General features: G+C 34.3%; 1 protein-coding gene across 1 annotated transcript in view; it reads left to right on the top strand.

Moving 5' to 3' along the window:
* The window catches only part of DNAJC1 (DnaJ heat shock protein family (Hsp40) member C1), a 108,048-nt gene that overhangs the window by 37,863 nt on the left and 47,059 nt on the right, over positions 1-23,126 (top strand). The window contains exons 3-7 of the mRNA XM_017817062.1: positions 524-570; positions 6,899-7,064; positions 7,959-8,056; positions 9,128-9,221; positions 18,989-19,079. Coding sequence (XP_017672551.1) covers positions 524-570; positions 6,899-7,064; positions 7,959-8,056; positions 9,128-9,221; positions 18,989-19,079 — 496 coding nt within the window. The remainder of the gene's footprint in view (positions 1-523; positions 571-6,898; positions 7,065-7,958; positions 8,057-9,127; positions 9,222-18,988; positions 19,080-23,126) is intronic.

Genomic DNA, 23,126 nt, shown 5'->3' with positions numbered 1-23,126 from the left:
TACTTATACTCTTAGGAGGAAAATATGTTTTGCACTTTCAAAAGCAGTGTGGAAAATTTCTGATCAATTCTCAACACAAGACCTAGGTAGGCATAATTTAATGAAAATTATTTGTTTTAATTATTTAATTTTTCACTCTTTGAATCTTTATAAAAACAACGTGGCTTTGTAATGTAGCTCTGATGACTAAATACAGCCTACTTAATTTCACTAAGCTCTTTAGGATGAAACAAGTGATACCTATTTTTAAGATGTAACTGAAACAACTCAGTTTGACAGATGTGAGGAGGGGACAAAGTCTTGTGCAGGAGTTGCTTGTTTGTGTCTGATGACACTTTGTATATGAATATGTCACTTTTTGTTTTGCATATTGGGTTCGCTTCTTAGTCTTGTAGGGAAAAGTGAAAATTGGCAGAGATCATTCGTTGGCAGATGTAAATATGATACTACTATTCAAACTTTATAAACTCAAGCATAAAGTAAAGTCTTTCTGTGTGTTTGTTTTCTTTTTTTGTTTGTTTAGTTGGTGGCCATCTATGAGGTTTTAAAGGATGAAGAAAGGAGGCAGACGTAAGTTAAATTGCACAGGTTCTTAAATAAAGCATTCATACCAATGCTGTATTCAAGTCCTATTTGACTTAATTGTAACACATCAGATGATTTTTTTTTTTTCCATAATTTGAGTTTGTAATTCCTAGGTAGATGTTTAATTAAAGATTGTATGTGGCTTAAAGGGAAAGGTGGTATTTTTTCATGACAGACTTTTTTTCTCCTTTAAAACTAGTATTTGAAAGAATTTTAAAAGCCAGCTGTTATTTCAAGCAATTTTTTAAATCTCTTAACAGTTTTTTTTTTCTCAGTTGTGCCAATTATCGTTGCTTATTTTATTAAAAACTGTGGTTAAAAATTTTGGCCACCTATTCAACTGTCAATCATACCTCCCTGTGTCAATACAAGGTTTGTTGCATGATATTTAGGGTTTTTTTTCCAGTGTATGTCATCTTCAGCATTGTTTTCTGTTGCTTAGTTCATAGGGGTTTTCTCTTTCAGATGTATTATCTCTAATATTATAAACTTTGATTTATGTAGCATATTTTTTTTAATAAATGCTAGTTGTCCTTGCTACTTCAGGAGCAGTTCCAACAGAACCTGAAAGGGATAGGATAAAGAACTGAAAACCTGGGGCTGCTCTGCTTTCTGGAAGACTATTTTGAACTTTTTTTTTTTTTTTAAACAAATAGGCATTTCAACCAATGATTACCAGGAGAACTGAGATATAAAAAGAGTTTTGCTTTTGGGTTGGAGTTTTAGTAAATCATCGTTCAGTTTACAAGTCTTCAACCAGAGTTTTATGAGACATTTCTCGAAGGGATTTTGGCTTTGTAGATGTCTTGGCAGGAGTCCGGGGTTTATACTACAGATTATATACTTTGTTAATCCCCTCTTCAAATGTCATGAAAATGTACTTCATAGAAGCACTTTTGGAAATTTGTATTTTTTTTTTTTATTTCATCCCTCTAAAGGGAATTTCATTGTGAAGTTACACTTCAGGAAAGTTTAAAAAAAAAATGTTAGGTAAGTGATTTCAGACCACTTGAAGTGAGTTATCCCCCAAATCTTCCCACCTTTTCGTTTGTAACATTGTTTAGGTACACTTTGGGATATTGCCTCTCTGGAATTTAGCTCCATCATGGAACTTGTAGGAATTTCCTTGCAGCTGTAATAGAAGCTTTTTGCATGGAACTGTGATGCAGTAGTTTGTAACAGTTATGGTTTAAACCTTGCATATGTTACAAGTGTGACTAATGTACCCAACTACTCTTAGTAAGTGCAGCAATGATTACAAATGAGAAGTTAAAGCAGCAGTAGAGTGTTCTAACTTAGATTGACTTAATTGTCAGTAACTTATTTTGTACATAGGCAATGTCATATTTTTCTTGCACAATGTGGATATATGGTTGGTACTGATTCTGTAGTTTAATAAATATAAATGTAGTGGATTAAATAGTGTTGCTTTCAGAGAATTTTCTGGAAACAATATACTGAGTTTAGAAATAACATGTTGAGCAGAACTATCTGGTCTTATTGCTCTGAGAAAACCTTTGTTGTTCCGGTTTATTGCGTAGTCTAATGATAAACCCTGTTGAGCTCGTAAACAGAGGGTGGCCTGTCCTGTGTCCTGTAAGGCATTGTTGTAGCACATCTCTAATACAAGTCTTAAGTAAGTGTGGTAGGAGCTGCTCTCCCTGTAGTACAGTTTCTCTTGTAAAGTAATTCGAGGGTTTCTTGCAACTCTACAGCAAAGGGAAGTGGGGAGTTGTTGTTTTTTGGAATCTTTCTACTTTAGTTGTTGGTATTTGCCTTTGCATTATGTGAGGTGACGGACCTAGTTGAAGAGGCTCGAAGTTTATTGTGATGCCCATGCACTGGGGAAAAACTATGCACCTTTGGTCTCTCAGGGCTTATTACCACAGTTTTATACTCATTCCAGAGACACTGTAACAGGGCTTTCTGCCAGATTTCCCTGGGTGTTTGTTTTCTTGAGGGTTTTTTTTTAAACCTGACCTGAAGACCTGATGAGGATGAGATGGAAATTAGTTCTACTTCTTACAGGTTGGTGAGAAATTCTGGCAGTTGAGCTGTGAATTCACAATTAGGCACCTAAATGATTTGGAACATGGGTTTCCACCGCTGAGAGAAGAGTGAGCTGCAGGCTTCTGCTTCTGTAGTGAAGTTAGCTGTGCCTGCCTCTCACTGTTCATCTCCAAAGTGATGTAATGCAGCATTGGTCCTGTGTGCACACACTGGAGGCAGCAAAGGCAGGAATAAGGTCTTACGCTGTATGAGAGAGTGATAAACTCACTTTGAAACAATAAAACCTCTTCTCCGCATCTTGGCGAACGTCAAAGGTGTTGTTTGTGTGAGTAGAGAAAGTGTTCTAAAAAGGTGGATCTGTTGGCCAGCTACATGTAATTATTTTTCTAAAACCATCAGTGTATTTTTACTTTATCTGGTGGCAGAAGCCTTTCTTAAAATGTTATATTTTGTCTACTGACAGTTACAGTACAGGGCTTTAAAATGTGGTTTGCTTTTTTGAGAAAGTTATAGCTGCTTGTGAGGTACACTGATATCATTAGTAGTACTACAGGATATAGTAGTATTATGTGTTAGTACTTTTGTCATCACACTTGGAGTGATACATAATCAAAACATTCAAATATTCTAACAGTAAATGTATGTGCAGCTTTGTTTAATGTAACACTGTTTAACATTAAACATCCATGCAGCAGAACACAAATTTTTGTTTTGTGTACACACTGTGTATTTTGCTAGAGTGTAAAATTCTACAAAGTTTATCTCTAGAGTATGTAGAGATAGATGCATTTATTGTTAAATCAATTTATTAGCCTTTGACTATTTTAATTTATGAAAAAAAAGATAGTCTTATGCACTTCTGGTAATTGTAATTAGGCAAAAATCTTAGATTTTATTTTCATTGTTTGTTACCGTTTTAAGGAGCTTGTATTACTTACCAGGCCCATCCTCTGTAACAATGTGGGCTTGATTACAGCAAGCATTTTCAAAGGAATCAAGATATACTTGTTTAGAGTAAGAAAGGTGTTTATTTTAGTTCTCATTATAATTGAATTTCTGTATTCATAGGTATAAATTGTGCTAACTGACGCTGCACTGGAATTCTTTGACAGCTTGAGGAAAAAAGGCACCCCCAAAATAAAAAGTACCAGTGCAGTCTTTCTGTAGTTCAGAATAGATCTCATTAATTCAAGGTTATAGTATATAAATGATATCAGATCTCTGAAATAATTTGAAATATGAAATGGAGTGGCTCTCTTAAAGGGAAAAGTAAATTGTAATTATATTGAAATAGGTGATACTGTAATTAGTTACTACAGTTAATGGATTTTTTTCTTGCAATGTAATTGATTCACAAGAGTTCTAAAAACTGTTTTGTGAAATTTTACAGAAGAAAGAAATTTTAATAGTCTTGCAATTTGTTACTTGTTATTTAGAAGACTAACAAGTCTTGTATAGAACCCTGAGTTTTAAAGGGTTCTAAAGGGTTCTATACTTCTAAGTGGGGATTTGTTTTTGTCTTTTTGTTTTGTACGAGTGCTTTGGGGTTTTTGCAGCTTGTTGACCGCTACATTTCAGAGGTAACTGGTAGGCATACTCATGTGTAAAAAATTTGCCTTATTCTGTGTGCATATGTTTTAGGGGAAAATACTGCAGATATATATTTTCAGCTTGGGTTTTTTTTTCCTTACATAGATTTATAATTAATATAGGTTGCCAAAAGAATGCTTTGTAATTAATTGTGAATGTAGTTCTTGATGCACACGGATTAACTGTCTTTCATAGTTAATATAAGTTTCTATAAAGAAATACTTTAATGAGAAACTTGCTTTTAATTAAACCACATTATAAATTTCAAAAATCAAGATTTAAAAATTGTGGGAAGCTTCTGAGTTTCAGTAGGATCATTTTCCAGCTGAAAACCTAAAAATCATTGATATCTTTATTTTTCAAATACAGAGCTTAATGACTATTGAAAGCAGTGATTTATCTTTTAACAGTATATATTCTAAAAAGTGGGTTATAATAGAAGCTATCTTCCCTTAAAATGGCCAGTCGTGTGAGCCATAATGCTCATTGATAGTAAAATCAATAGAGCATTGATTCTGAGACTTAATCCTTGGAGACTGTTGTTCAGAGCAGGGGACGTAGCCTGGTAAATACCGAGTGCTGTTTAAAGCGCTTAATGCAAGAGACTCTGCTGTCTTAATTTATTTTTTCTCAACAGATAATTTATAATAGAATATGGTTGCCAAACATTAGTTTGAAATCTTGGTTTACGTATTACTGTATTATTACCATCAGCATATATGGGCCTTATTTAATCAGTGGCCACTTTTTCAGTACATCAATTAACAACCATTAGTGTATAAGAAAGGCAGCTGCTTAATAAATGTATAGTAGTATTAAAAAAACTACTTGCTTCTATATGTATTTTTCTGAAGCTTTCAAAAGAACATCTTATGTGAAACCTTGTTATGAACCTAATTTTTTTAAAAAATGGTTTTGTTTCTAAAAACATTCTATTGTCAATAAAATCTTTTGTAAATGCATTATTATTTTTTAAATGCTAAAACTTCTACTTATTTCTTAAAAAAAAGTAAAGTAGAAGTTTTAGTTTTGGAGTAACATCCTGCGCAATTTTTCTGAACAGCGTTTGTGTTAAAGCATCAGTAGCTAATTCATTTTGACTTACTAGGAAAGGAAAGAAGTTACTATGTCAAGTTTTACAATAATGGATATTTTTCTTCGTATTCTTGTAGTTATCATTGAAGACAGAATTTTGTTATATGAGTTTTACTTCTGGTAGCATTCAGAACACAGAAGAATCCCGAGGTGTTAAATCTTTTGCATAGAAATAACGGTGACAACTTGAACAAATGTTTTATCAGAAGTCAGCTTTCTAGATATGCACTAAATTAAAGTGTATTTTTTAATTGAAAACCACTGCCTCTTTTTCTGCTTAAAAAATGAATTTGCATGTGGAATCTTTTTTTAGTACATCTCCAAGGTATCAATTTAATAACTATCAAAGTAGCTAGTGCAGTAGTTGCATTTAAATTGATTTACATGTCAAGACTGGCAGTTTAGCAGCTGCGCTATTATTCCTGGATTGGTCAATTTACTTGAGAAAAACCTACTACTGAGTTCTACTGACCTGCATGACAATATAGGCCCTATTTCTATTCCTGTAATTAGGCCTGCGACTAACTCAGAATATTTTTAATTAAAATATTTTGGTCAATGTGTTGCACCAAATTAGGCCTTTCAGTGCAGATTTAATTCTGGAAATGGTGTGATTAGAATATGTAATGAGTCATGTTCAATTTAAGATTAACAGGTTGTGTATCTTAAACATACAGGTTTTTGAGTTTACTGTAGAGATTTTTGTTTGAAATTTTACTCTGAAAAGTTAATTAAAAAAAATCTGGTTTGCGTGTCTGTGGTTTGTTTATTTTTAAATTTATTTTATATTGTAAATAAAAGACCCCAGACATACTATGATGTTTCAAAATATTTGTGTGAAGGAAAACAGACAAATTGTCATAAAATGTTTTCTGTACAGTTAGTAGTAGTGTTAGTAAAATTAAACTGTCTCAAAATAGATTTATTTTGGAGACAGGTTTTCAAATAGAAAATAAAAAAGTAGTGAACTTTGTTTTCAAACATCAATATCAAGGCTCTAACTTAAGTTCATATCTTACGCTGAATGAATGTTAAGCCTGGCAGGTTTTTACCTAATGGATATGGTGCTACTAAAGGACCAAAAACAAGCAAAGGTACCTCTCCCCTCCCACCAGCACTTGTGCATTTAATTTGTAAAAGAAAAAAGGGTTTCTAGTGTTTGAGACATTTGTTCTTTGCTACCTATTTAATACTTAGTGGGTTGTTATTTGCTTCTATCAGGAGACCTGGCCACTGATTACTGGGCAGGTAGAACACATCTACGTTTTTGAAGCCTCTTATTTCAGAAGTGAATGAACTTGGATGGGCTTGATGGGCAGGGGGTGTGTGTGGGGAGCGTTGCAGGAGCGTTTGAATTATTTCTTTTTTTTTCCCTGCAAAAGACTAGGAATATTTCCCAAGCCTTTGGTTCTGTCCTCTGTTTGTTTCCAGATGCAAGCCTAGCTGCTGACAAAACAAGACACTGCTCTCTTAAAAAAAAAATAAAAAAAATTACAAAATGATCTTTTGTGTGTGTATTATTCAAGCGCGCTGTGGATTATCTTTTGTTTTATAATTGGATGGTTTGGCTTATTTAATTTTTAGCTCTCCATGAAACCTGTTATGTTTGCTACTGTAGGTATGATGATATTCTGATCAATGGACTACCAGATTGGCGACAGCCTGTGTTCTACTACAGGCGGGTGAGAAAAATGAGCAATGCTGAGCTGGCATTACTCTTGTTCATTATACTCACAGTGGGTCATTATGCTGTGGTTTGGTCAATCTACCTGGAAAAACAGCTGGTAAGTATTGGTAATAAATCAAACTTGCTTCAATTATTAGTATTGAATTTCCTGCAGAAGTTTGCATATTATAGAGATCTTTACCACTTCCCCTTGTTTAAATTTGCATTTTTCATATTTTAAAAGGATTATATTTTAAATGGTGATAATTACAGCATGAGATATTTAATACGTCAGAAATAGTAGTCTAAAACCCACTTAGTTTTCCTAGAATTGGTAATAAATTGCAAGAGATAGTCCTTTGGTTTTTAACTGAAAGGAAGAAGAGAAAGTAAAACTCTTCTGTCATTCGTTGATGCAGAATAATATGCTACTGTAGTCATGTCTGTGGTTTTCCTAAGTGGTGTTTAAAAATAATCAGGTTTTATTAGTATAAAATTCATACTTGGTTTGCCTTTCTTCTTAGCTAAATGCTTTTTTGTTGTGAGCTTTTGTTAACGGTGGGGAATTGGTAAGCAGTATAAACCACATTATTTTTTGATAATTTTATTTTTTGTCATAGAAAAGTCTATTGCACTTAGTAGAGTAGGAAGAAGACTTAGCATAACTTGAAAAATATTCATACATTAGCATCTATTTACTTTTTTTATTTTCCACTGCATTATCGAAGTTGATGAATGAGAAAGGAGGGAAGTTGAATGCTTTCTCCTCTTAGAAAACTTTGATTGCTATGGAGATACACATGAGTGACAGAACTGGACTTCATGTGTGTTTAAAGACTGGATACCATGGCAACAGTTATTGTTAAGATAGATCATTTTACTTAATCATGTAGGACTCCAGATGCATTTGCATAAATGCTACTCTACTGTTTACCCTTCACAGAAGAGTCCCAGTAACATTTGTGGTTTACATGCTAATGATAACCTGTAACCATAGTTCTTTCTACATCAGGATGAACTGCTTAGCAGAAAAAAGAGGGAGAAGAAGAAAAAAACAGGCATCAGGAGTACAGATGAAGCCAAACTCGCTGCTCTAGACAAAAATGAAAGGTGGGAAGGAAATCTCTTGTTTTCTGCATTTTAAACATTTTGTCAGTTACTGGTTTAGTTCTGCCATTTTCTCTTTGCATCTTTGAAATGTTTTGTGAGAAGAGTAACAGTATTTGTAGCAACAGCCATTGCTGATACGAAGTGTGCAAGTGTAGATGTGTTTTCAGGTTTTGATTTGTAAATTAACATGTGGTATTTATCCAGCAGATCAACAATAATTGAAATATTAAGGCTGAATTAATGATATCTGGCTTATCAAAGTGTAATATTTCTATAAGTTGATTTTAGAAGACTTTATGACTTTTTCCGTCTTTAAAGGTTTTTGCCTTTGATTACAATTAATGAATTTCAATTAATTTGAACCTTAGTTTGTTACTATACCAAGCAAGGAGTTTTAATGGGGTTTTAATGCTTGTCTGATTAAATGCTTTTTATCTGATCAACTTAAAAACAAGCATGTTGGTAAAGGCTTCTAACGCATTGTTTGTCAAGGAACACATAGGGAAATAGTGACTTTCAGGACGCTCCAAAAGATACCACCATTTCTTCTGTTGATTCATAGAAAGAAATAAAGGGTTTAAATAGTTCACACAGCAGGGGTATGAACTGGATCAATGTGGGATGGAGATCAGAGACCATTCTGCCTGTCGTCTTTCCTGATGACATCAGTGAGTAATGCTCCAGTGAACTGCAAATGACATTAATTTTTATGTATTGTTTTGTTTATGCTACAGTCTTCATATCTGGTTGTCAGCACTTGTGAACACTTGGTTGAGGCTTGAGTGTTCTTTTGATTTGGGTTTTTTTGAAACTGATTATGTGGGTTATGAATTTATTTTCCTGAAGAAAAGCCCTTTAAGGAGATCAAAATACAGTAATTATTAGAAGTTATCTGTTACATATTTTGAATTAAATATTCAAAATGTATGTTTAATATTATGTAGTTAGACATTTTTGTGGGAGTTGACAAATGCTAATCATCTTAAATGATAATGGGAAATTTCTTTGGCTTTTCTTTCTTTGGAGATTGTGTGGCAATAATGAAAAACCTACAATTTTATTTGACTGCAGAATACTGGACAAACCACAATGGCATGACTTACTTCCATGCAAGCTGGGAATATGGTTTTGTCTCACAGTGAAAGCTTTACCTCAGCTATTCCAGGTAATAGTAATAATTTTAAATTGTATTACTTTATTTTTCTTGATGATGCATAATCAGATGTGTAGCACTTAGCACTTGTTCTTAATTAATATTTTGGCTCAAGCACATACCATATATGTGTGTGTGTATATAAATTACTCTTTGAAGGCAATTTTAATATCAAATTCATGGGGATATGAATATATTCCAACTGGATATTAATCTTAACGTGCTAGGGAAGCAGTTTCTGTTACACAAAACTACAAGAATAAATGATGGGAGAAGAGTGATATATATCCATCTAATTAGGAATAGCAATGTCTTTTAAGTGATTTTGACAGAAGTACTTTTATCTCAAATTGGCAATTTCCTAGCAAATTTTAATATGTCATTTAAATTTGAGGTAACAGTGAAATTGGTTTTTCTGATTGAGTTTCCTTTCTTTAATTCAGTGAATAATGATACAAATTGATACCTGGAATTACTAAGATAAAGTAACAAAGCTATGGTTGTATTTTTTGAACATCAATGTGGCAGACTTGCTCACAATTGTGGGTTTTAATCTAATACTGTAAACTGTAAAATTTAGCTGGTATTCAACCAGTGTAAGTATTGTCAGATCAGTTATCAGAATAACTTTTTTAGTATCACCTGTTCTTTCTTTTATTTTCCCTTGAATACATGATTTTGTTTTTAATACCCTTGTCTCTGCTAATATGGATCAGGGAATGCAAGGTGGATTTACCTTGGTTTAGAGAAATACTGGGTATTAATTTAAAAGCACAAGTAGTATAAATGTCATTAGTGTTTGGTTTTTGTCTATGTTCAAGATGGAAATAAACCTGTAGTTCAGAATTCATACCTTGTTAGCAAAAACCTTGTAAAAGTTATAAATGCAATACAGTCTGGTCTCTCAGCATCCATTTTTATAGCCTTTAACTTTTCCTACAAAGAGATGCAAAAGTTAATAGTTCTTCCTCTTTTAAAAATTTCATCAGAACTATGTGGCTATTTTATTAAAGAAACCTTTCTTTTTGCAAGTTTTAAAGCAAATTAATTGTGCTTAATCAACTGTTGTGTCCCAATTAAGCTCTGATGCTCATCCCTCACTGGGGTGAGTCGGATAGAAAATAATTAAGGTCAGCAAACTGTTGCTGCATTTTTAAAAGTTTATTCATAATTATAGTACTTTCCCTTTTGTCTTGATTGTAAAATATTCAAAAAATACAGGATATAGTAAGATTCATGAATAATTTTAAATTAGGACTTCTTATGGACTTCTTATCACTTTTATGACATTAAGATAGAGTGTTACATCAGTATAACAGATTTCAGATTTGCTGTTCAAAAAGCAGCTCCTATGTCTGCTTAGAATAGGCAAAAAAGATGAATACAACAAAAGCCATGTTTTGTGCTTTGTAGAACTTAGCCTTTCTTTGGATTCCTGATCCATTGAATTAATGGTAGTAGAAAAAAAAAAGTCCAATAACTTCTGGAAAATTGGAGACTACCAAACAGGGGTTTGGTGGCAGAGGAAGCGTGATGTAGAGGAAGTCAGAGCAGAAAGGCTTCGATGCAAGGAGGAAGAAAAGAGATGGAGGTTCTAGAGTAAATTGCCCCATATATGAATGACACTACTGCTTAACTGCAGGGTTTGTTTTGTTGTTGTTTAATGGTACTTGCTAATTATGTAAGTTAAAATACAATACATCATATATAATCTTCAATATTAAGAATATTCAGGACTTCAGGTAACTGAAATAAATTACTCTAGCTTATTAGTTAACAATACTTAAAGAATTATTACCTCTTCTAAAGAGTGTAAAAGCAGCAGTGACCTCATGTTGGAGCTGTTTTCTGAAATGACAGTTGAAAAGATGCCTGGTAGGTTGTCCTGGACAGAGAGTCTGGGCTTCTTTGAGTTATTTTTAACTCAAATTATTAAGGCAAGTTCTGCCTTAATTGCAGTTACCAACATAGAGTAAAAAGTTATCTGTAGTTGTAAGATTATACCCTGGTGCAGCAATCCTGTTTTGAATATAAGTGCTTTTCTCTTCAACACTAGCACAGGCTTGAGATTTCTGAGTATTTCATGCTTTTAATGTAAGTAGAATCACTAGGGCAGTTTTTCTAGAAGAAGGATCCTACAGATACTGGGTAGTGTTATATGTCCAGGTTACACATGCAGATTATTTAACATGGTGTTGCAGTGGTTGACATCAGAATGGACATGACAAATTTTAGTTGTTTATTGCTTTAATTCTAAGGATTTCTTCAGTCATTTAAGAGCCAACAAGTTGTTTTCAAAATTGGCTGTCATTCACCTGCAACTAATGCAATTGTAGATGGACTTCTAAAAATGCTTCCATATTTAAATGAACCCTGTTTGGGACAGGGTAGGGTAAGAGTTAATACTTTTAATTGGATGTTTCTTCTGCCATTGAGTTTTTCAAAGCCCTGCTGGTGAAACAGCTAAACTGTTTCCTCAAATTAAGGAAACAAAACCACCTGCCTGTGTACACAAGTTCTTCCTCAGAAGAGACTTTATTTAAAACAACCCCAAACCAAAACAAACACAAAACCAAACCAAGAACACCACCAAAAAATAAAACCCCAACAACACAAAAAATACAGGCAGAGGTCTATTTAAACTTTTTGTTCTCATATTGAATTTCTTTTATCTAGCATCCCTCTCTGCCTCCATTAGTTAATGTGACTATTTTGCTTAGAGCAGCTCTGTCTGTGGGTTCAGGTTGCTGAGCTTCTGCCCACGCCTGGCTCTCATTTGTCCAATTGAGTGTCTTTCTCCTACTTCCCTTCCTCCTTCAAAATGTCAGATTTCAGAAGGAGGCACTTAAAATAATTAAGGTGGGCCTTCACTGAGGAAAAATGCTTTGTTTGCATGCCCTTGTGATGGCCTATGGCATTTTATTGTAGCCTGCATTTTATGTCAAGAAACTGGAAGAAAAATGGGCGAGAGGATGAGAGAAACTAAGAAAATGAGTGGTTTTTTTAAACTGTTGACAATTGTATTTTGAGAGAGACTACATAGGTTTTTATATCCACGCATTTAGTTCAGTTTAATTTAGGGGTGAAAACAGTGTCTTCAAGCTTGTTTGAAGAAACAAAGGGAGTAGAATATGTAAAATGTATCATAAATCAAATATCTGTGCTATGAAAGAAGCATTAGGTGGAGTGTAAATTACATAGACTATTACCAAGTTTAATTCTTATAATGTGGTTAAGAAAAAGATAGGAAAAGAATGCAAATTGTTTCTAAGGTCATTTATAGTTAACTCTTTCGTGAGAATGACCTGGAAGAAGGTTTTTTATTTACAAAAATAGATAAAAGAAGAAGAAGGGGAAAGACCCCACAAAAAATCAATTAAAACTATCATTGGAACTAAAATTTCTTCTTAGAAAGAAATAAACTAGCTACATGTAGTGTGCAAGAATTTCAGTTCAAGTAGCGTATGCAATATGGAACAGACAGTTGTGTTAATGTGTTCTTTTGTGGAAGAACTGTCATAAATAAATTGCAGTTTATTCCAAAAACAGCTGACTAGGGATTTTTCTTTGGGTGTGCAGACACACAACTTAAGAGAAGTGGTCCTTTAAAAAATATTGTTAATTATTCTTCACAAAATATTTCCTTCAGAAAACAAAAGATAGGAGTGTTTCTTAGTATTCCTTTCAACTACTTTTCCTCCACATTGATGTGGTGAAGTTTAGCAATGAATGGCTTTATTTTTACACCAACTAAATTATGAGCCCTTGTCCTGAGGGTAATGAAACAGAAAGCATTTCTGTTTGTTTCAGACAGAAATGGGTTCTTTATAAGAAAATAAAGTGTCCTTCTTTTGTCTCTAACCCTGTAGGTGTAGTGCACACACCCTTGCAGTGAGCTGATGGGAGGACTTCTGGTGGCTTGCCAGTAATGAGAAGGCAGTTCGTGCTCAATATGTAGTTGCACTGGGTATAACCCAGTGAGATTATCAACAAAGCTTTCAATTACAATTGAAACTTGTGTTTATAAAGACCTTTGTGTAGCACAGAGTGAATTAAAACAAAAAGGCCAGTAATTTATTTTTATGTAGGCTACCAGATGGTAATTACTGTAGCTGATTTAGTAGCCTGGAATAGATTCAAACTAGTGACCCAGAGGTGTTTAATTTCTTGGCATTTTTTGCTCAGGTTTTCTTTTTATCCGTGATCACAGTTCAACACCTGTTTAGAGATGGTTCAGCTTTGGCCTTAAACGGATTGGCAATGTGTCATTAAACTCAAGAGGCTTTGCCAGCAGGGCATCTCCTTTGGCAAGTTAGCTTTTAAGCAAGATTTGATTAGAACAGCAAATGTTGTATTTGTGAGTTGTTTTTCTCTTCACATTTGACTATATAAAATTGTGTGAGATTAAAACAAACTTTATTGCATTTAATAATGTATGCCTTAAAAAATATTTTTTTTTAAAAAAAGGGCTTTATTCAAGTCAGTAAGGTTAAATATATCTTTATTCCCCAGCTTTACAGGGTTTTGACATGTTCCAATTCACTGTACAGCACCCATGTTGATATAATTTGTGGGGAGTGAGCAGTTGCAGGATGTGTGGCACGAGTGATTTCCCATTTGCTCTGTTTCTTGCTATTTCACAGCTGTTGGGAGAACCAAAGTAGGGATGAAGCTCTTGACCCTGAGGTCAATTAGAAGCTTAGAAGCAGGTCAGAGGAGAGGGGATGGTAAAACAAGTATTCTGGGTGTATGCAAGTGAGCAAAAATAATTTGTTCCTAACAGGGTATTGTTTGAGGCTCTGGAGACAAAATGTGGTGCATAGTAAAAGTTTCAAGTAAATGTAAGACAGTAAACAAATTTGCTTTTAATTGCCTGCTCTGCTGTGGCAGCTTCTTCAGATCACTTACTGTATGTCTACATGTCCTACCACACATGTCAGAGGATTGTAGATCCGACAGGAGCTCCTGCGTATGAGGCAATACTGGCTCTCAGTTAATTGAACTGCTCTGTTGTGGTATGAGGCTTCATGGGGTGTGAAATGGGTCCCAGAGAGGCCTTGCAGCACTGGCCTCTGTTCCCACTTCTGGCTGCCTTAGTCTCACCACTGGGCACGTGGAATTCCCAGCAGGTACTGCAGTGCCACCGCCAGCTGCTGGTCACCTGGTGCACTCGAGGCTCGGGAACCACGCTGCAACTGCCCACAGGCTGTGCACAGCTGAAGAGCCTCACCACACCTGGTATTAGCCCAAGGTCGAAGCGGGATTTTCTGATTACACAGGAGAAAATAATGTAATTCTTATTTATTTACTAGATTGCCTTTGGGCAAAGATGTAAAAATGCCAAAGAGAAGTATAAATCATTATGTTCAACTTTTTTTTTTTTTTAACATTATTTCTTACCATAACACGTTGAAATCACTGGTTTAGAAACCCATCCAAAGAGTATTTTTGCTGTGGTATAATGGCTTGCATTTTTATTGCATAGAAATGGCAAATTGAAGGTCAGCTGTTGCAGTAAATTTAATTTAATTCCTTTCTCTCTTTTTTTAATATAAATTGTACAATAACACTGCACTCAAAAAAACCAAAAAATTGGTTCAGAAACTCCGTACAAGTATTTATCTTTAAGTCTATAGATTGATTTAATAAAAATTAGTCCAAAGAAAATTATTTCAATATACTGACTTTAAGTATGCTTGTGGGAGAGTTTTCAGTTAACTGTAAATTCTGAGGGGATGCATTTTGTTTGTATCAATCCCTTACCCAGGGAACCAAGATAAGGAACTGATTCTATCACAAAATCTGAAATGAAGATTCACATATGACAAATACAGCAAGTTGTTTCCAATGTTTTCCTTCCCTCTCCTGATCTCCAGTGTTTCTGAGGTAGACCAGAAAACCAGCAAGATTAACTGGAGGAAAAACGGCCAAAATCAAAAAGCCTCAAAGCAAACAAACAAAGAAAACCTCATCACCCTCTCCAAAAGTCAAGGAGAGGCCAAAATGACTGAGTCTTACTCAGAACTGAAGTTTTCGGTTCTAGAATTAGCACAGTTTGAATAAATGCTGTATCTGCTGATTTAAAAGCAACAAACAAAAAAACCCCACATAAAATCCCAACCAAAACCCCAAAGCCCCAAACAAATGAAAAAAACCCCTTGAAAGTCCAGTATCACATGTTTCTCTATTTCTGCATAACGCAAGCTCAGTTTTGTCTTGGCAATCTCAAATTTATTAACATGACATGATACTGATAAAAAGAGAGAAACTATATTTTCAAGGATTTTTCAGTATTCTTAGTTCTTATTTGTGATTAAAATATTGAAAATATGTGTTTTCATTTTTATTCCACAACACTTTTTGAAAATTTTTATTAAATATGAGGGTAAACACAGGAACTTCTTATATATGACAGTTTAAATATAACTTAGAAATACAGCAGAACTCTGCATTTCCAATACATTCTTTCTTCATTCTGTTCCTTTTTGGAAAGTCTATATTTGAAATTGTAGTATAATAAACCAGCATATATCAGCCCTCTTCTTTATTATTTTTGCTTAACTAATTACATGTTACTGCTTTGCTGATGAGAAGAAGTAATGTATTTGTATTGATGCTCTTTCTGAAAACTTCTTAAACTCCTGCAAATGAGAACAAAATATTTCCGATTAGGTAAAGTGGAGCTTTTAGTTAGAAGTGTTCCAAACTTTGTACTTGTGTGTCTCTTTTTTCTGTATCTTTCCATCCCCAGAGGTACAAAAATGTTGCTTTTCTTATGTTTATTACCTCTAGAAGGTGAAGTATATGTCAGGTATAAATTTTTGATGTTGCACATATTTTGAGCTGTAAAATCATTACCGATTCTTGGGGGAGGAGCATTAGATTGGAAGAGACTGTATCGATGTTGCCAGTGTCTTTAGGGCCCTAAAATGTTTGCATTGAGACAAAGTGACTGCTTAAATTTATCATGTTGGAAAAGTAAAAAATCTGAACGTAAATCTATTTTTAAATACTTACGCTACCAAAACTGAATATGCTTGAAAATGAATATTCCTGTTTAGACTGATTGAAAGCTAATGAGGAGTAAATTGAAATGGGCTTATTTATGTTAAGGCAGAAGTTTTCTTCAAAGAACTTCCTATTTTAGATGGTTTTCTAGTGTTTTTTCATTTTGACCTGTAGGGTCTAATACCCATAAAATTGTGTCTGTGGCTAAAATCTTTACTCAGGTATGCCTTTTAATTTCTTTTTACAACCTGTAGAGCCATTTCTTATGCTTTTCTGGGAAGGATTTGATTTTCAAATCTTCAAAATCCATTTTGAATAAAGCTTTTAGTTGATTTTTTCCCTTTGCTTTTCTTTATATGTATACATTTGTCTGTGCTTCAAAATGTGCAGTCTCCCTTTTTTTTTTTTGCTATTATGGTACCAGCTATAATAAACTTATCAATAAGATAAAAGACTGATGTTGCCTTGATTACCTGCATATTACTCCATTTGTAGTGATAATCCATTTTATATCTATAAAGCAACAATACTACCAAATTTCATTTATGTGCTTCTGACTAGTTTTCTTTGTTGTTCAGCTATTGTGTCTCATTTTCATCTGAGCCACATTTCCAATTGTTCTGTGATTGACGTGCTGGAGAGATTGACAGTTACCCCCTAGTGCCTGCTGTCTGGAGATCCCACAAGCAATAATGGATTTTACACCAGAATTTAGCATCAAATATTGGCTTTCAGTGTCAAATGGGTTAAATTTAAATGCCAGTTAATTGTAGCCATTTTGAAATCATAGCCTTAAACAAAAGCGTTTTTTGGGTATCAGTATGTCTGAGTCTTGTGTATGCCATGCAACCCAAATGTCTCAAACTTACAGCAGAAGTAAACCATTGCATTTATGGCTGGTCCTGTTTCTTAATGAAGCAAATAGTCCAGATCCGGAGAGTATAAATAAAGTTGCCATATGTGGTAGGGAATTCATATTTCAGGTAAATATATATATATATATATATATATAAAAAAGAGAACCAATAATAAATATAAAATATAAATATAATTATATATAAAATATATATTAAAAAGAGAATCAATGTTGATCCTAATTTTCTAATTTAATGTTCTAACACAGAAACTGAATACATTTCCTCAAATGTTAATACTAGTCCTCCTGTACCTACACATTTTTTTTGACCACAGTTCTACTAAAACCACCAAAAAACCCCTCTTCCCCATCCCCAAACCCAAAACTTATAAGCATGTGAGATGCTCTCTTCTGTTATGTTCCAGCAGCAAAAAGTTATGTAAACTCTTTAAAATTACTTCTGTGTTCAGTGATTTCTACATACACCTGGCAAAGAAACATAACTTCCCATTTCCTGTACCCAATGTAAAGACAAATAGAGAGTAAGAAGAGATATTTTGGAAGGAGGTGGAACCTTACTGTTCTTTTGTGGCAATTTGTTAGAGTTGTTCTTCAGACATGCTGACTTGCATTGATGAGATGTCTCCAAAACATTACAAAGTTCTGCTCAGAGCTGGGCCGTGGTTCCTGTCCTGTGTTTTCCCACCTCCCTCAAGTCTCTTTGCAGGGGTAGATGCCAGCATAACATGAGGAACAACTGTTGTGTCACAGTATCTTTGCAGGAAGAAACGGTTTTGAATGATTTCTACCATTAGAGGCAGCAATAATGACTGCTTACCTCAGTTTTTGGTTTTTTTCAAGATTTGTTAAGATGTCTTATTTCATGTTAATGATACCAGGTTGTGTTCAAATCTATGGAATTACAGTTGAAATTATAAAAAAACATTTACTACTGTTTTACAATACATTCTACATTAAAGTTTAAATCACCCTTTTTATATATAAAATGGTACTGTTAGTGTAATAACAAGAAATTATTTTTGGCTATGAAGAACTAAAATTGGGTTTATCTAATTCTGTAATTTTTATGTAATACAATAGATATTCTGCATGCTTGGAAAACATAAATAACAACTTGTGTATTTCAGCATTTCTATTATAAATTCCTTGGTTTTGAATGAGTATAGAAATCTCTTAAGCTGGTAAGTGAGAGTAAGAAAACTCTCCATACTTCTTACTTCAACAATCTGGTTGTTCAATTTGGAAAGCTTTCAATGCAAATCTATAATTATTAATTCATCAGATTTTGGAAACGTGTACCTTATTGTGGTATTTGTGGCAAGATTTCTACTTTTATGTATACATTTGGTATATAGATTTCAAACTAGAATTTAATCTTTGGAGAAAAAAACAATATCTATTATTTTCAACACTTTAATAGCAATGTAGAAGTTGATTTAAAAAAGAAAGGGGAACAAGCTGGAACATGCAGTTAGTGTTACCTTAATGAGTTCACACTAAGGTGACTGCTGCCCAGCAGTTGCCTTTGTTTGTCCCTGCACACACTACTTTAATTAAAAACTTTTCTTTCTCTGTTGAACTTTCAGATTGCTGATGTCAACAAAGGCAGGGGTACATGGCCTCTTCCAAAGCTGTAGGTAGTTTCTCTAATCATTTTGCTTTTCAGGTTGTCAATGAGCATCATAGTCTATAATATCAATGCTATTACATTTGAACCTTTATTACACAAATTCTACATTTTGAGCAAATACTTTCTAGACAGAAAATTGATGTAACTCAAGGAAACAAATATATCTTAAAATTTTTTTCGAGGTTAATTGAGAACTTAAAACAGAGCCATTGCAATAACTTGTTTGTATAAGGATGCTAATGCCATTGCAACGTTTTCTTAAAGGATGCCAGACAATTATATGTAGAATATAAAGAAACAAAAATGAAGGCGAAAGAAGATGCCCTGGCTAAGGCTGAACTTGAAACACTTCAGAGTGAGTTTTTACCACTGTCTTAATAAACAAAGATGTAATATGAATGCCTTCTGCACTGGATGTATATGAACAAACATTTTTATAATCTCCTAAAATACATGCTTTATATATTTCTGTCCTGCTGTTAAATTTAAATAAGCTTTTAATTTTGTGGCTAATTTTGCAGTAGGCTGCTGCTTTTTTCCCAATAGAAGCATAAAACTCAGGTGATGTATCATAGCAAAAAGAACATACCTTGCTAGAAATGTTGCTTTACAGGAGCAGGAGATCTCAAAATTCTAGATCTTGAAGTAAACATTTTCCCAAGTGACATCTTGAGTTTTGAACATTCTTGTATTCTCTTTGTCTGTAAATATTTTTTAAAATAACGTGTGTAATGATTCTTTTGTGCATATTGAGTTGATTTTTGTGATAGAAAGTGAACGTAATGTGAATTTCCAAATGCATGAATGCAGAATTCAGAGATGGATTCATGCTATTGTTGGAATAAGTGCTTTAAAGTCTTTACACTCTTATAAAAGACCAGAGAAAGCAATTAAGATTTCCCTTAATAAAGTATTCAGAATAATTGTAGGTGACTTTTCCTTTTCTTTTTTCAGTTCATTGCTTTTGACAATGAACTACCCTACAAAAAACCTACCCTCTTCTGAAGACAGTTTAAAAAGTTTTTTGTCTGCGTTTGTATGTGCATGCTTGCTTTATTTACTATACTTAAGTGCATGCTTTTTAAGTTCCTTTATTCTGACAAGTGCATTTGAGTGCCCTGTGATAATTTACTAGCTTGGAGTATGCGTAAGCCGTTAGGCACTTAAAATACAGCTGCATAATTTATATTTACAAAATAGCTTAATTTTGTAAAATCAGCAAAGAGATCCAGTTTCAGTGGTAATTCCCAACTTCTCTGTAGCCAAATCCATTTTGGGAAAATGGATAACATTCAGCACCTCAGTGAGCATCGTGGACCCAGGCCAAATCTAGGAAAATAATGCATTTAATGCTTGTTAGGGAGGCCTGCCATTATGTTTGAGATACCTACCACAAAATAGGCCCTTGAAAAGGGTCTTGACTTGGGTTATTAAAAACTTGTTAAATTGTCAGATAGCAGTGTATTGCCATTGTTCATAATAGCTGGCATGCATTCCTCATTGAAATCTGTGAACTAATGTTTTAAAAGGACTACTTTTTGAAAGCAGAAGTGCAAATGAAAATATAAAGTCATTAAATTGTAGTGTGCAGATTCCTGTGTCACTGAAAGGTCGCCTTTTTTTTTTTTTGTTGTTACCTCAGTAGCAGTGCCCACACCTGAGAGGTGCGAGGTTGGCGCATTTCCCCCTCCAGGTCACCCCTGACCTCTGAGAGAAGCACCACGCTGTCCCCTGTCACATTGCTGGGTACAACACGGCATAACCCCCATGTCTGCTGGGGTTATCATTTTTTCCTGAAGCTTATGTGCAAAGCATCTGCTAAATTTGCTTATTTCGTTATGTTGCTCTGCATTGTCACTTCCCAATTAGCATAGAAAGGTTGTAAATCACCAAATGTGCATTTTGTTTGCCCCTGTTCTTCTTAATTTTAGAGACCATCCCTTGGATGTGAGTTCACAATAACAGTTCCATCTGTCTAATTGAGTAAACGTATCTCATGCTGATTAGCAATAGCTGTTTTACAGTGCTTGTTTTTTCATGGCCTAATTGCTGGTTTGCCCCCATGTCTACCTGCTTTCCTGCTCAAAGTGTGCAGTATTCTGTAGGCAGCTTGAACTAAAAACAGAGAATGGTACTGGAGGAGGAAAATATAATTTGCAAAATAGGAACAAGAGGACGGAATTAAGATGTCACTAAAGTGCTGTATTTGTTAAGGAGTGTGAAAAAAATAATTTCTTGGTAAGTCAATATTATGCACAGTTTTGATTTAGTTTTGTGGCATTTTTGCAGTGCTTATCACTTCTCAATCCATTCAAAATGATCATTACTACCTTAATAAAATATAGCAACTTTACCTTACAGAAATACAGCAACTTACATTATAACCTTATGTCTCTAGGAAATATGGTTTTGTGTGGAATTACAGATAACTGTTTTAGAGACAAAAATAGAGATGTTTTACCTTACGTTTTCTGATGCATTTTTCACATTTAGATACCAGAACACAAAATTTATTTTTGAATGAAAGTGCTTTAATTAATAAACTTTCTTTCAACTTCTTCCTCTTCTGTAGTGTCACATGTATGTGATCCCTTCATCAGGGAATGATTCTTTAACAATATGTCCTTCATAGTCACATGATGTAAAATAGAGAATGTATTAGCTGAACCAAATAGTCATTAAACGAAGATGACTTAAGGATACAGTGTCAGGACAGATGACTCTGACAGTTTTTAAATTTAAATTGCAAGGTTTGAGTAGTTATCAGGACAAATTCTTGCAGCTCTCAAGCTCTTTTTGCATGGATACTTCTTTCAACCACATCCATTTTGGGGAAACGCATCTATTTTTCTTTCTTTATACTTAGGCTTGGTAGTTCTCTTACTTTCTATTCTTCTTTGTTTCTTTTCCCTGTCCTTCAATATGAAGACTTACATTTATTTTTACAATATGCCCTTTTAAAGAAATGGCGCCTGGTAGATATTGCAGGTGAACTCTTCACTGGCATCCCAGTTACCAAATGTATTTGCATTGTAAATCCAGAATTCTTGTTGTGATGTACAAGGCATCTGGAATAATCTATGGCAAGTAACTGGTTTGTTTCTAGTTATAAACCATGTTGAATAGTTTGTAGTTTTTTGGGACTTTCTCCTTATCACTCCCATCATTCAAGCTTTAACTGAAGTACGAAGTTACAAGTCCTATGGCTGTATGACTAGGGCTGTGTTGGGCGTTTATGATGTGGTGTGATGCAGTATGATGTGGTTATGTTGTGTCTCTTCACAGGGCCTTATAGCAAAGCACTCTTACCCAAGTGCCTGCCACCAAACATCCAGAGCTGTACTGAAACCTTTTATACATTTGATCATGTTTGGTTAGGCTTGGTTGTTCTCCCTTTCCAGACAGCTCAGAATACAGCATGCTGCTTGGGTAGCTTTTTATATTGTTTCGTGAAAACTAGGATAGGAGACATCATTAGATCGTTCAGTATAATGTGTTTATTTTAGACCCATATTGGCAAAAGTCAGTGAAAAATACTGGTTCTCCTGACTTGTCTTGTTTGACTTGTACCAGTGATGCACTTTAGCTTTGTGCATCTTGTTATACAAGAAATCATATTGATCAGAAGGCCTCGAAATGCCTTCTCTTCTTCTTAGTTTGTTGAGACAATTTTTACTATTATATAGTTATATCTTAATTTCAGTATAGATTTCTCCAGCTGTAGCTTTCAGTAGTTCATTATTAGCATTTGTCTGTGCCTAAAAAAAGTTTTATTTATCTGCAGGTGTTCTTAATATAAAGCATTTCTTTAGCGCTTAATTTTTGTGGATCTTCTGAACTTACTTAGTTTTCCAATGTAGTGGGGCCTGGGTTTGTATATAGTCTTCTAAAGTTTGTCATCTTCTTATCATAAAATGGTGTTTCTTCTGTGATTATTGTTCTGTTTACAGAATCACAGATTACCTAAGTTCCTGTTGCTCTGATAGCTCATTTCAGGTTGCTTGTCCACCATAAGTGTGAGCCCTTACATCAGAGGTTCCTTGCACACAGTCCCTTGTAAGTGCAGATATGGCATAAGGTCCTTAACTGTATTTTTCAAAAATGCTTTTGATTGGTCCCAGACTACCAGTTGGTCCATGTTCCTACTTCTTCCTGTGCTTTCCTCATCCCTGTAAACCATTTTGACCAAACTGATGGAATCTAGCACTATACTGAAGGTGATTTTCCTTTTACTTCCAAATAATTGACAAATGTCTTGGATAATTGTGTTTAGTATTAATCTCTGCCAAAATGCAGTGTTGACATGTCTGCTCAGTAATGATTTGCTGACAGGCAGGTTCAGAGAAAATTAATTCATGCAGTGCATGCTTTTTTGGTCGGTGTGGGTGTGAATGTTCTGATC

Source organism: Lepidothrix coronata, unplaced genomic scaffold, assembly GCF_001604755.1.
Source record: "Lepidothrix coronata isolate B3197 unplaced genomic scaffold, Lepidothrix_coronata-1.0 Scaffold59, whole genome shotgun sequence".
Classification (NCBI taxonomy): domain Eukaryota; kingdom Metazoa; phylum Chordata; class Aves; order Passeriformes; family Pipridae; genus Lepidothrix; species Lepidothrix coronata.
This window is presented reverse-complemented; position numbering and strand designations above follow the sequence as displayed.